The sequence below is a fragment of the Triturus cristatus genome, chromosome 6 (genome assembly GCF_964204655.1).
Source record: "Triturus cristatus chromosome 6, aTriCri1.1, whole genome shotgun sequence".
Classification (NCBI taxonomy): Eukaryota; Metazoa; Chordata; class Amphibia; order Caudata; family Salamandridae; genus Triturus; species Triturus cristatus.
In genome coordinates, this window is record NC_140589.1 from 344,999,740 (window position 1) to 345,013,492 (window position 13,753).

Below are 13,753 nucleotides of genomic sequence, written 5' to 3' on the forward strand. Positions count from 1 at the left end.
CACTGTCAGCTTTTAATTATTTATTGAGGGCACTGTATTTATTGTATTTAACCTATTTATTGCTTCACGGTATTTATTGTTCCACAGTATTTATTGTCGCACAATATTTATTGGTTTGCAGTATTTATTGCCTCAGAATATTTAATTGCCTGTATGTATTGCACTTATATTTATGCCTTCATTATTTATGATCACCCCTATTTATTGAATCATTAAGACAGTATTTATTTGACCTGCACTATTTAAAAAGCTTTGTATATTGTGATTGTGTTATTATTTATCTAATCAGCAACTAAGAGAAAAAGCAGATAAAGAAAGATATTTTCATAATTTTTACGGTGTAGAGTCGTTTTTGGAACGGATGCACGCATGGTTATTGTCTGGGTATGACGTATGCTTAGCACGGTGCCTGATTCCTGACCACTCGAGCCAAGCTACCACTGTATGTCCTGGAAAGACCCCGTTACCACCAACCCTTTCCGGTGTGGGAGTGGAGTATTTCCAACATTAATTGGTGTTCAGTGGTGGGATAGAGCTGTGCCTACGTATACTCAACAATAACTGTGGGTAGTCCATAGGCCTACACCGGGAGTTTTCTCAAAGCGGCCTTCCTAATTGTGGGTTTTTGTTTTTTCCAAATTTACTCTGGTGGTGGGAGGAGGTATTATATAAGGTACCCCCCTGCATAGTTACTGCAAATAACTGTCCTCCTACCTGAGTGGGCAAGATGGAGTTTGTACTGGAGAATTTAGAAACGTACACTGTGGCCCAACTCAGGGAGTTTTGTCAGCGGGAGGGGGTGTATTGTCCCCCAGGAGCAAAGAAGGGTGCACTCCAAACCAGCTTAAGGGCTTGGGGGGAGGCACGCCGAGAAAGCAAGGCTGAGGAGGAGGACAGGGATAGAGAGCCCGACAGTGAGGGAGCTGGTTTGTACCAACCTGAGGTGGGGAACCTGTCAGCGGGGCCCAGGACACTTTCCAGGAAGGGCAGCAGTGCCTCTAGCGGTGGCTTGTCTGAAGTGGAGTTAACAGACCGGAGGGAGAAAAGACAGCTCACATGGGACTTAGCAAGGCTGGAGAAGGAGAAGGAGGAACAGAGGATGGCTCATGAGATAAGGCTGAAAGAGATAGATCTTCAGATCCTGGGAATCGGGGCACACCCTGTACCTAACGGTGGCAGTGAAGAACGAGAGTACACCAGGGAACCCAAACCCTACCTGCCAAAGGACATAGTAGCTGGCTATGGAGTGGGCGACGATATTGCCAAGTGGCTAGCGGCCTATGAGGTCTCGTTAAGGGCCCATGGGGTTCCAGAGAAGTACTGGGGAGGGGGATTGTACAAGTACATGCCTCCAGCTGGTAGGGATGCATTATTGGCCCTCGAGGAGGATGAGCAGACCCACTACCCCACCATGAAACTGGCGCTCATAAGAAAGTTTGGACTAACACCCGAAAAGTACAGACAGAAGTTCAGGGGTAGTCACAAACTGGGCACACAGAATTGGGTGGACTTCCTGGACTATGCAAAGAAGGCACTAGAGGGTTGGATTCAGGGCAGTGAAGTGAGGAACTACGAGGGGTTGTTTGATCTAGTGCTGAAGGAACACCTGCTCGAGAAATGTTTCCCTGAACTGCGTCAACACCTGGTGGATAGCAAGCTGACCAGTCCTCGGAAGCTTGCTGAGGAGGCGGACATTTGGGCTAGTACCCGGGTGTCCACAAGGGGGACTGGAGGGGATACTCAAAAGGCCGGACAGGGCGCCCCCCAGAAGAAAGAGGGAGGGGAAAAGAAAAAGGAGTTCTCCAAAGGCCCCCAAAATAATTTCCAAGGAAAGGGAACAGGATTCACCCCTAGGGCTAACCCATCCAGAAACCCTAATCCTGGCCAGAGTCAGCAGCCAAGGGTTGTCCATTGCTACGAGTGCGGTGGCGTTGGACACTATAAGGGAGATCCGAAGTGCCTGAAAAGACCACCCCCTCCCATTGGAGGAAAGACCCCCGGAGTAGCTAGTGTAGTGCTCGGGGAGGAGATGCCCTTAACTAAGGGAAGGGAGTGGGCGGGTGTCACTTTAGTGTCCCTGGGAGAACGGGAGATGGTTCCTAAGATCCAGGTGCCCGCAAATACCGTAAAGTATGGGCAGTGGGTCACCATCAACGGCCAAAGAGGGGAGGCTCTGAGAGACACAGGAGCCAGTATGACTATGGTGCGTAGCCAACTGGTGTCTCCAGAGCAGGTAATTCCCGATGTACTCCACCCAGCCGCGATGGCTGACGGCAGAACAGGCCACTATCCAGTGGCCGAGGTTCCCTTTGAATGGGGGGGGGGGTTGCAGGTTCACTTCGAGTTGCCGTAAGCCCTGCCGTGCCAGTCGATTGTCTACTGGGGAATGACATGGAGCACAACGCTTGGAAGGAGGTGGAATACCGGACTCATACTGAGATGCTGGGTACACCTGACTGGGCCTGTGTGAGCACAGGGTCCGCGACTACCCGGAGAGGGAGTTCGTTTCGGCTGGAGCCTGGAACAAAGGCCCAGCCAGCTGCCAGTCAAGGGAAGAACCGAGGACAGGAGGAGCCTGCCTCGGCGTCCACACCCCGTAGGACGGATAGGCCACCGGAGGTGGTGGACCAGGAGTCTGCGGTGGGGGACGTTACCAAACTGGAGGACCTACCCATCCCGGCCGAGTGGCACGTGGAGGGAGGCCCGTCCAGGGAGGAATTCTGCCAGGGCCAGAGGGAGTGCCCTACCCTTGAGGGGCTGAGGCGACAGGCCGAAGCCCAGGCAGCAGGGAACGTTGAAGGGAACTACAGTGTTTACTGGGAGGATGGCCTCCTCTACAGTGAACCCAAGGCACCCCTACATGGATCGTCACGAGCCTTGGTAGTCCCTCAACGTTATCGAGCCTTCCTTCTGGAGTTGGCTCACGAGATACCATTGGCAGGACACCTGGGGCAAGACAAGACCTTCACCCGTCTTGTCCCACACTTTTATTGGCCTCAGATGAAAGTGTCGTCCGATACCTACTGCCGGACATGTGTGTCTTGCCAAGCCAGTGGGAAAACAGGGGTGAAGCTAAAAGCTCCCCTGGAACCACTTCCTGTCGTTAGCACCCCCTTTGAAAGGGTGGGCATCGACATTGTGGGTCCGTTAGATCCACCTACTACAGCTGGTCACAGGTTTATCCTGGTTTTGGTGGATCATGCCACACGGTACCCAGAGGCAATACCTCTGAGGACCATAACAGCACCTGTTGTGGCTAGGGCCCTAATGGGAATCTTTACCCGAGTGGGCTTTCCCAAGGAAGTTGTGTCCGACAGGGGGACCAACTTCATGTCAGCGTACATGCGGGCGATGTGGAAGGAGTGTGGAGTCCTACCGGTTCACAACTCCTTACCACCCCCAGACCAATGGTCTGGTGGAGAGGTTTAACAAAACCTTGAAAGGCATGATCAGAAGTCTGCCTGAAAGCCTGCGGAGGAAATGGGACGTCCTCCTACCCTGTCTACTCTTTTCCTACAGGGAAGTGCCACAGAAGGGAGTGGGCTTCAGCCCCTTCGAGCTTCTGTATGGGCACCCTGTACGTGGACCTCTCAACCTGGTGAGAGACGGATGGGAAAGAACTCCCAGAAAGCTTCCCCAGGACGTGGTGAGCTACATGCTGGCCTTCCGGAGCCAAATGGCTAAGTTGTGGAAGCAAGCTTCTGACAACTTGGAGGCCAGCCAAGCAGTGATGAAGGCGTGGTATGACCACAATGCTCACCCGGTGGAGTTGGAGCCTGGCCAGAAGGTGTGGGTGATCGAACCGGGAGAGCTTAGCGCCCTCCAGGATCGCTGGTCAGGACCCTTTGAAGTGTTGGAGAAGAAGGGTAAGGCTACCTACTTGGTGGACCTGAAGACCCCTCGTCAGCCCCTACGGGTGCTGCACGCCAACCGCCTCAAACCCCACCACGAGAGGCCCGAAGTCATCTTGATGATGGTGACTGACGGAGGAGAGGACGTGGAAAGCGAGCCTCTCCCTGATTTGTTTGCGTCTCAAGAGAAGGATGGGTCGGTGGAGGGAGTGATTCTCTCCCCGTCCCTAACTCCCGAACAGCAGGAGGACTGTCGCCAGGTCCTGGGGCAGTACTCTTCGTTGTTCTCCCTTGTCCCAGGTAGGACTCACCTGTGCGTCCATGACGTGGACACAGGAGACAGCCCACCTGTGAAGTCCAAGATCTACCGGATGTCAGACAAGGTGAAGGCCAGCATTCACAGTGAAGTCACCAAGATGCTGGAGCTAGGAGTGATTGAACCTTCCAGCAGCCCCTGGTCCAGTCCGGTGGTATTAGTACCAAAAGCTGCACCACCGGGTGCCCAACCGGAACTGAGGTTCTGTGTGGACTACCGGGGACTGAATTCAGTGACCAAAACTGATGCTCATCCGATCCCTAGGGCGGATGAATTGATTGACCGGCTGGGAGCTGCCCAATATCTAAGTACCTTTGACCTTACTTCTGGGTACTGGCAGATCTCTTTGACTGATGGAGCAAGGGAAAGGTCAGCCTTCTCCACGCCCAATGGCCACTACCAGTTCTGTGTGATGCCCTTTGGGCTCAAGAACGCACCTGCCACGTTTCAGCGCCTGGTAAACCAGATCCTCACCGGAATGGAGAGTTTCTCTGCTGCTTATCTGGATGACATAGCCGTCTTCAGTAACAGCTGGGAGGATCACTTGCGTCACCTGCAAGCTGTTCTCCAGGCCCTGAGACAAGCTGGATTGACGATCAAGGCCAGCAAGTGCCAGATCGGGCAGGGGTCGGTAGTGTACCTTGGACACTTGGTGGGTAGGGGAGCGGTGCAACCCCTCCAGGCGAAGATCGAGGCCATCATGGCCTGGGAACCCCCCAAGACACAGACTGAGGTCCGAGCTTTTCTGGGCCTCACGGGATACTACCGCCGCTTCGTGAAGGGGTACGGTACCATCGTAGCCCCCCTCACGGAGCTCACGTCCAAGAAACAACCTCGACGGGTAGTCTGGACGGAGGCTTGTCAGCAGGCCTTTGTGAGATTGAAGAAAGCCCCGGTCTTAAGGGCCCCAGACTTTTCCAAGGAGTTCATTGTCCAGACAGATGCATCAGAACATGGCATTGGGGCAGTGTTATCGCAACTCAATGAAGAGGGTCTGGATCAACCCGTGGTCTTCCTATCCCGGAGACTACTTCCCAGGGAACAGAAGTGGAGTGCAATAGAGCGTGAAGCCTTTGTAGTGGTATGGGCTCTGAAGAAGTTGCGGCCATACCTGTTTGGCTCGCACTTCCTGGTTCAGACCGACCACAGACCCCTTCGTTGGCTGATGCAGATGAAGGGGGAGAATCCCAAGTTGTTGAGGTGGTCTATTTCCCTACAGGGAATGGACTTTCAGGTGGAACACTGGCCTGGAGTGGACCACGCCAATGCAGACGGTCTCTCAAGGTATTTCCGCCTTAGTGATGAGAACTCCCAAGGGGTTGGGTAGCTCTCCCCACTTTCAGCTGGGGGGGGAACGCGTGCTAGACCTGTCAGCCCTTTGGGTGGTCCCTCCTCATCATTATTTATTTTGTCCCACTTTTGCCTCAAACCCTGTTAGAATTTTTCCTTTTTGGGAACCACCAGACTTTTTAGTGTTGCTGCAGATTCAGGGAGCCATTTTATCTACCCCTGGAACTTCTGTCTGAGGGCCTGGAGCACAAAATGGTGGCCACCTGTGACATCACCAGCACCCACTGGAACCTACTAGCACCCTCCAGAACATTCCAGAACCCTGTGACAGTTGCAGGCGGTTTAGAATGTTGGGAAGCTAAGACAGAGAGTTGGCAGTTGGAGCTGGCAGTTGGCACCTGACTGGTGAAGAGTGAGCAGCAGAAACCTGAAGGAGGAAGGAGTGAGGCAGCAGGGGTGGAAACTTGTGCCTGGAGTGGGGTCCATAAACCCACCCTTGATACTAGTCCCTACTGACTGAGCCCAGCCTGGAGCCCTGTGTGGGAAGAAGCAAGAAAAACCATCTTAAGGACCTGGACAGCAGGAACAGGCCTTAGAATCCAAGAACAGCAAGATCCTGACCTGGATACTGGTTTCCCTGGAGTCCGACGTCGAGTAGCCTGGAGACCTGGAGCCCGAGGTGGAGAAGCGGCGCTGACTGGAAAAGCAGACGTCATACCCGGAGCCGCCAGAGGTCGAGAGAGGGCGCCGACGGAGGTCGGAGAAGTACCAGAGGTCGAGGAGGAAGTCACCCGAGGTCGAGTGAGCGGCGTCGACGGGGGAGTGAAGTCCGCCCTCCGGAGTCACCGGAGACCGAGGTGAAGCGTGCCGGAGGTCGGGAGTGGAGGTCGCACTCCGGAGTCGCCGGAACCTGAGAGAATCGTGCCAGAGGTCGGGAGTGGAGGTCGCACTCCGGAGTCGCCGGAACCCGAGGAGAGGAGCACCGGAGGTCGGGAGTGAGGATCGCACTCCGGAGCCGCCGGAAGTCGACATCGAGCCAAGGCCGGCCGACGTCATCGAAACTGAGGTCGCCATCGGACCGGAGCCGCCCGAAGTCGACATCGAGCCAAGACTGCCCGACGCCATCGAATCGGAGGTCGAGATCGGAGCCGAGGCCGCCGACATCGAACCGGAACCGCCTACCGGCGTCGTCAAGAACTGACATTGCGCCGAGGCCGCCGACATCGAACCGGAACCGCCTCACGGCGTCGACACGGCTCCAGCGGCGTCGGAGATTCAGAAAAAGGGCAGTAAGTGGAATAGAGGGCGCCTAAGGCCCTGTGGAATCCTAAGAGACTACTCTAGGGGTTAGAGAGGTGCTGGAACCAGCTTGACTGTGCCAGGGGTGAGCTGAGACTAATTCAGAGGGGTTGTGTAGAGTGAGAGAGCCAGGTCTCTAGTATTTCCCCCTTGATCTACCTCAGTTTAGGCCTCAGCCTTGTCCAAGCCAGGGAGTAGACACCCTCAAGCCTTCCACATCACCACAAGCTGTGCCTGGGCCAAATCAGCCCATAGAAATTTAAATGTGATCTGATCTATGAGTGTCACTGTCAGCTTTTAATTATTTATTGAGGGCACTGTATTTATTGTATTTAACCTATTTATTGCTTCACTGTATTTATTGTTCCACAGTATTTATTGTCGCACAATATTTATTGGTTTGCAGTATTTATTGCCTCAGAATATTTAATTGCCTGTATGTATTGCACTTATATTTATGCCTTCATTATTTATGATCACCCCTATTTATTGAATCATTAAGACAGTATTTATTTGACCTGCACTATTTAAAAAGCTTTGTATATTGTGATTGTGTTATTATTTATCTAATCAGCAACTAAGAGAAAAAGCAGATAAAGAAAGATATTTTCATAATTTTTACGGTGTAGAGTCGTTTTTGGAACGGATGCACGCATGGTTATTGTCTGGGTATGACGTATGCTTAGCACGGTGCCTGATTCCTGACCACTCGAGCCAAGCTACCACTGTATGTCCTGGAAAGACCCCGTTACCACCAACCCTTTCCGGTGTAGGAGTGGAGTATTTCCAACAGTTAATATTTACACATTTTTAAGAATAAAATAAATGAATTAAGTGAATATCTTAGTGTCTGTCCAGACTGTGATTGATTTATTCGGCCAAGGTGAATTTCTTAGCACCTAAGTGCAAGGCTTAGATCAGGTGCCATCATAGATCACTTATGCTTTTGCTGAATGGAAGTAGGGGCTCAGAGGAAGCAGGCTGAAGCTGTAGGATGGCCAGTAAGGACATTCGTTTTAACATCAACAAAAGGCAGATGTATGTTCAGGACCTGAGCAGCATGCTGAACTACCACAACCAAGGAAGCAATCTCTTTGGTTTGGGGCCCAATGGGGGCCAACAACCCAATAGAAGCGTGTATATCAAGCCCACTGGTCTCCTGTTGGTCCATGTATTAACTGTCATCATCATAATGTGTGAGTAAATCATTTCCATCATCACCAATATCATTCCAAACTGGAACCAAAAATTTGATGAGCCTCTGAGGATGGCTCCGCAATAGTTGCTATATGTTGCCAGAAAAAGATTATAACAGAACTGGGTTTTTTGAAGTTGATTGTGCGCAGAACCTTTGTTGGACATGGGATTCCTGAGGCTTTGGTATCATTGTTGATGAAGACCTATTCTTCCGCAGTTAATACACCCGGATCAGAATGGGTTCGTCCCAGGACGACACACCTCTAATAACATCCGGAGGCTATTTCACGTACAGGATCAGGTGCGGGAGCGGTTTCCACGGGCGGCGTGTCTGGTGTTAGACGTCGAGAAAGCGTTTGACACTCTCTCGTGGGCGTACCTGTTTCAGGTCTTGCGTCACATGGGCATAGGGCGCAGACTGCTGGCTTATACTAGGCTTGGATACTCCGCGCCCAGTTCTAGAGTGCGGATCGGTCCCATGATCTCGGAATCCTTTCCGATCTGTCGCGGTACCAGACAGGGATGCCCGCTATCCCCCTTGCTCTTCGCTATGGCAATGGAGCCGCTAGCGGCCGCGCTCCGTGTCGCGGGGGAGGAATGGGGCATCCCAATAGGGGATTCCACCCACTCGGTATCATTATACGCTGACGATGTACTCATATATGTCCGGGACATCGCAGCTGACCTGACTTCGATATCACGCATCCTACACGACTTTGAGGAGGTGGCGAGGCTCAGGGTCAATTGGACTAAATCCACGGTCTACCCCCTGACACCAGACGGGGCCCCGTGCCGCGTGCGAATGGGGAGTGCGGATCTCTCCTGGGGGCCCCCAGGCGGCACGATATCTGGGAGTTCGACTATATCATACACCGAAGGATATATATGAAGGGAACTATCGAAAAGTGATGGGTGGCATCCGATCCTCTATTCACTTTTGGCAAGATCTATCACTGGTGGTCCCGGGAAAGATAGCGGTCGCGAAAATGATCCTGGTGCCACGTCTGTTATATCTATTTTCCAACCTCCCGGTGGTTCCCCCACATTCCTTCTTTCGCGAGCTCGATACCCTCATCTGGGGTTCTGGCCGCAAACGTATTGCTTTGGCAAAATTACAACTGCCCCTGGACCAGGGTGGGCTAGCAGCTCCGTCGTTCGAGGCGTATTTTCTGGCTGCACAGCTGCAATGGGTGGCACGCTGGACAGCGGACCGGGCACGAGGAGAGCTGACCACCACTACTGGGCGTATTCCTACCTCCACGATTCACTGTATGCTGCTGCCAGGAGCAGCGCCGATTCCAGGTGGACCCCTACAGGTCAGCACGGCGCGAGCCTGCCTGGCCCGTGTTCATCGGATGGACCGGGCGGCGCTCCCGTACTCTCTGCTTCTCCCGTTGGTGGGTTTCCCAGGGGCCGAGCACAGTATACAGAGAGCATGTTGCAAACCTGGACAGACCACGCCGTGACGGAGGTGGAGATGTTCTATTGTGAGGGGCGCCTACGGACGTTTGACGAGCTGGTGGAGGATTTTGAGGTCCCTAGGGGTCAGTTCCTGAGGCATAGACAGCTTCTCACAGACTGTCGCACACAGTGGCGAGTGATTGATACGGAACCCTCCACACACCCGGTTATCCATGCAATACTACAGATGGGACCCGGGCGACAACTAGTTACTTGGTTATACAAGGCCGTACGCACCCTAAGGCAACCCACACTTGCACCCGTAATTACCGCTTCAAGAACATACAGTTACATATTCTACACAGGGCGTACCTCACTCCTGAAAAACTTCAGAAATACTTTCCTGATACACCGTTCGCCTGCCCTAGGTGTCTTGAACCGGCTGCCTCTTTCATACATATGCTATGGGATCGTCCGACACTCCATAATTATTGGGAAGTGGTGCATACCGCCATTCGTGCAGTCACTGGGTTGCAGGATCTCTACACATGGGAGGCCAGCGCCTTAGGCATACATGGGCGACACAAGAATAAGAAGGTGGAGAGGCGTTTTGCTTTCTTGGGCCTTATCCTGGCTAAAAGATGCATTACTATGCACTGGAAGGCGCCGGAGGGACCTCCCATGGCGGCATGGGTGGGGGCAGTTAAGAAGTGGGGGAAGGCGGAGGAGACGTTGCTTCGAACGGAGGAGGCTCGGGGACACCGCAAACACCCAATTTCCCTGCCCTGGGCGATGCTAATGCATTCCTTCACACAAGAAACACAACCGGCGGCGGGCCCACAAATAGTTGACTCTCGGGAGGCCTCCGCGACTCAGGAGGGAGGTGACCGAGAGGCCCGGGTATCCGATGGGCCCTAACCTTAAACTGTACCTGGTACCCTATTCGTCCCATGCGCGGCCAGGGATCTACACTCCCGCAATCGAACCTTGCCCCTCCCCTCCCTAGACCCTTCCTCGCGTCTGAGAAAACCTAGCTTCGGTGCCGGGTTCGGTGTGGAGGTGGAGGCCGATTTTTTCTTCGGTGCCGAAGGGTGTTTCTCGGCACCGGTGGTCGGCTGGCTCGAGCCCGAGCTGCCGGAAGGCTTAATAGGCTTCTTTACCGGGCCCGAAGGTGGGGTGTGAGAAGCAGTGTCCTTGGTCTTGCCTAGGCCTGGAGGCGAAGGTGTGACCGAAGCCTTTTTCGGTATCGGCGTGGGCGCGGGAGGGGGAATTGTACTCACGACCCGCTGCGCCGGGGTGATGTCCTCCACATCTGAGTCGTCGGCCTCGGAAGCACTGACGAGGTCGTCGTCCTCCTGTTCGATGTCTTGCTGTCCCGGAGCTTCGACGTCGACCCCGAAGATGTCGACTGGAGCGAAGGGCGAGGAGTGCGACTATTGCGTCTAGCCCGTCGATCTCGAATGGTCTTCTTTGAGCAAAAAGACTTGCAGGTGGGACAGTCTCAGGCCTCGTGTTCTGGGGAGAGGCAGAAGTTGCACACCTCATGGAGATCGGTGTGGGGAAACTTGGACCCACATCGAGGGCACTTCTTGAAGGGAGTTCTTTCCATCAGCCGAGACCAGAGCCGGAATAGGCCCGAAGGCCGCCGTCGACTACCGGAATCGAAGAAGTGCCGAAGAGAAGATGAGTAAGATGATTTATATCTTTGAAGAAGCTCGATGAGCGAGGATTTGTGCGTCGATCGGTGAACTGGGAAGTTCGGAACCGGAGCGCGAAGTATTACATCCGAGCCCGATGGTGGAAAAAAAACAATCTGAGGATGGAGCCGAAGCCCGTGCGCAATACGAACCAGAGGAGGAGTCACCAAACTCGTGACTTCCAAAGACTTTCCAAGAGGAAAAACAAACTGCAAACATCCGGGCCCAACACCAGATGGCGATCTATGCACAGTGTATAATCTGCAGCTCATATGCCTCGAACATGTCAGTTTCAGTATGGCACCTGGGCCTATTCTAAAGAAGAGGAATCTAAAGTTAGAAGTGTCCATTCGACACTCAGATTAAAAATAACCTTTCAAAGAAATATTTAAATTGCCTTATGATAAATATTATTGCAACAAAGTCAATCTCACCCAAAAAGCTATATTTGATTAATAAACCGAAAATGTGTTCTTACATGTCCGTTGGCCAGTGGAATTATTTCAGTCAGATCCGCACCATCAGCATATAGTTGAATTAGTCCAAAAATGTCTCTTGTTTTGACAGCTTCACAAAGACTGCTTAGCTTAGCTGAATTATCAACATATTTCTTCCTTGCATATTTTCTTTCAATATACTTTGCATTAATGTAATCCTTTCTTGCATTCCTGAAAGATTAACATAAATTACTCAAAACAACTTTTTGGTTTGTACAATGTTAAAAGCACTCCAATGATATAAAACTGCACAAAAAAAACACATTCCACACATATCAATAAGCGATCATAATCAGAATGGGCAGATTAATCAGAAAACAGAAAGGTTAATGTCTACGTTTGGAGTAAATTCCTGACTCTTAATTTTTTTTTTTTTTTAAGTATAGCAAATTCCAGAAGCACCCCTGGAAAACTGCAACAGTCACTAGTCTAGTTACTTACCTGTGGTAACAATATTTCTGGAAGACACTACCTCTTCCTCCCCTTACAAATATCTACTAGGTGCTAGGCTAGGTCCAGAAACGTTTTCCCTCAGCAATAGCTTTGTCATGCAGTCTCAGCTGCAACTCTGCCCGCTCAGGATGTGACAACATTTGAGTATATGTAGCATCAACCAGTGTGCTTGCATCAGTTCCTACTTTATCTGCACTCCATCGAGGTGTGTAGAGAACAACTGAGACAGCATCAAGACATCGACAATACGACATATATGTTTGCATTCCTTGGGACCTTAATAATCACAGCACAAACTCACAGGGGAAGATGATGAGCATTTGAACTGAGTAAATCTCAAACTTCCACATTTGGAATGTGCTATATGTTGCAGGAATCCTCCACGTTATATGCCTACAAGACACACCTTGGAGAAACTTTGCTTCAACACATTCACAAGTGTAAATTGATGTTTCAAAAAAACAAAACATGGGGTTTATACTCGTAAGGAAAGGTTACATACCTGCGATCCTAGTTCTGCATTGTAGAAATCTAGATTGAAGCCATAAATGCTAAATAATTCCCCGCTGCCTGGGTGGACACTGGAACTCCTTTTCACGTAATGTTTTTTTTTTTTTAATTATTTTTATTAACGTATCCAGTTACAAACATTGCTGTAATATTATACCATTTCTTTGTAGCTTACATCACATTATGATTATATCTTATTCGTGAAAAATCATTCTTTGCCCACAGACATGTTGGGTTTTTCTTTTGCACCCTCATCATTGTCCACTTATCTATACAACATATCAGCATCCGCCATGGATAGAATATCTAGTCAGTGTCCTCGGATAGTGATTCTTCTTGCGGGGGGGGGGGGGGGGGGGCACAAATATTCCCTCTATACTTATTCCACTTTCCCCACACCCTTGTCCATTTTTGGGGGCACCTCCTATGTGAGTATACTGATTTTTCAGTTATCATTAAGTCGTCCATGTCTCAACACCACCTACCTACTGTGGGCTTCTGTCTGCTCCTCACAATTGTGCTATATTTCTCTTCGCTAATGCCAGACCCAACGCTACCCAAGTTTGCGCTGCTTGGTTGAGGTCCGTCGGCTCCCAGATGTTGAGTAAACATCTTTTAGGCTCTGGCTGAACCGTCATTTCTACTGCCTGGGATATTTTGTGCATGACTGCCTTCCAGTATACCGTGACTTCTGCGCATTGCCAGAATGTGCCGTGTTCTCCGTATTGCCTGAGGTAAAGTGGCGTATCTGCCTTGTGTAATTTATACAACAGTGTTCTAGTATAGTACGTTCAGTGTAGAATCTTTAACTGTATTAGATTGAATTTAGAGGGGATCGCCACCTCCCTGGGGAATGCCATTGCCTCCTGCCACTCTGATTCGTCCAGTGCACCCAGGTCTGTCTCCCATCTTGTTTTTAGGGTTGTCGTCAAGTCCGGTTGATTGTTTATTATCTTTCTGTAGGTGAGTGAGATGGCTTTTTTTTGTCAAGTGGTTGGTGAGCAGTCTATCCTCGAGGGGTGATGCCTCCGGTATTTGGGTGCCCTGTGGGATCATCGTTGTGAGCGCGTGCCTGATTTGTATGTATCTCTAAGCCTCCGAGTCTGCTAGGCCATAGGTCTGTTATAGTTGCGTAAAGGGGATAATCTCATCTTTCCGCCATAAGTCCCCCACCTTTGAGATGCCTATCACGTCCCATTGCCTAAAACCTTTAGTGTTGCGTAGTTTACCTAATTTTTTGGT

At 51.2% G+C, this 13,753-nt stretch overlaps 1 protein-coding gene across 5 annotated transcripts in view; it reads right to left on the minus strand.

Annotated features, from left to right (window-relative positions):
- ASAP2 (ArfGAP with SH3 domain, ankyrin repeat and PH domain 2) overlaps nucleotides 1-13,753 on the minus strand; it is a 1,162,669-nt gene that overhangs the window by 435,321 nt on the left and 713,595 nt on the right. For all 5 annotated transcript variants that reach the window (XM_085610735.1, XM_085610732.1, XM_085610734.1 and 2 more), the window contains one exon: nucleotides 11,530-11,719. In XM_085610735.1, coding sequence (XP_085466861.1) covers nucleotides 11,530-11,719 — 190 coding nt within the window. The remainder of the gene's footprint in view (nucleotides 1-11,529; nucleotides 11,720-13,753) is intronic.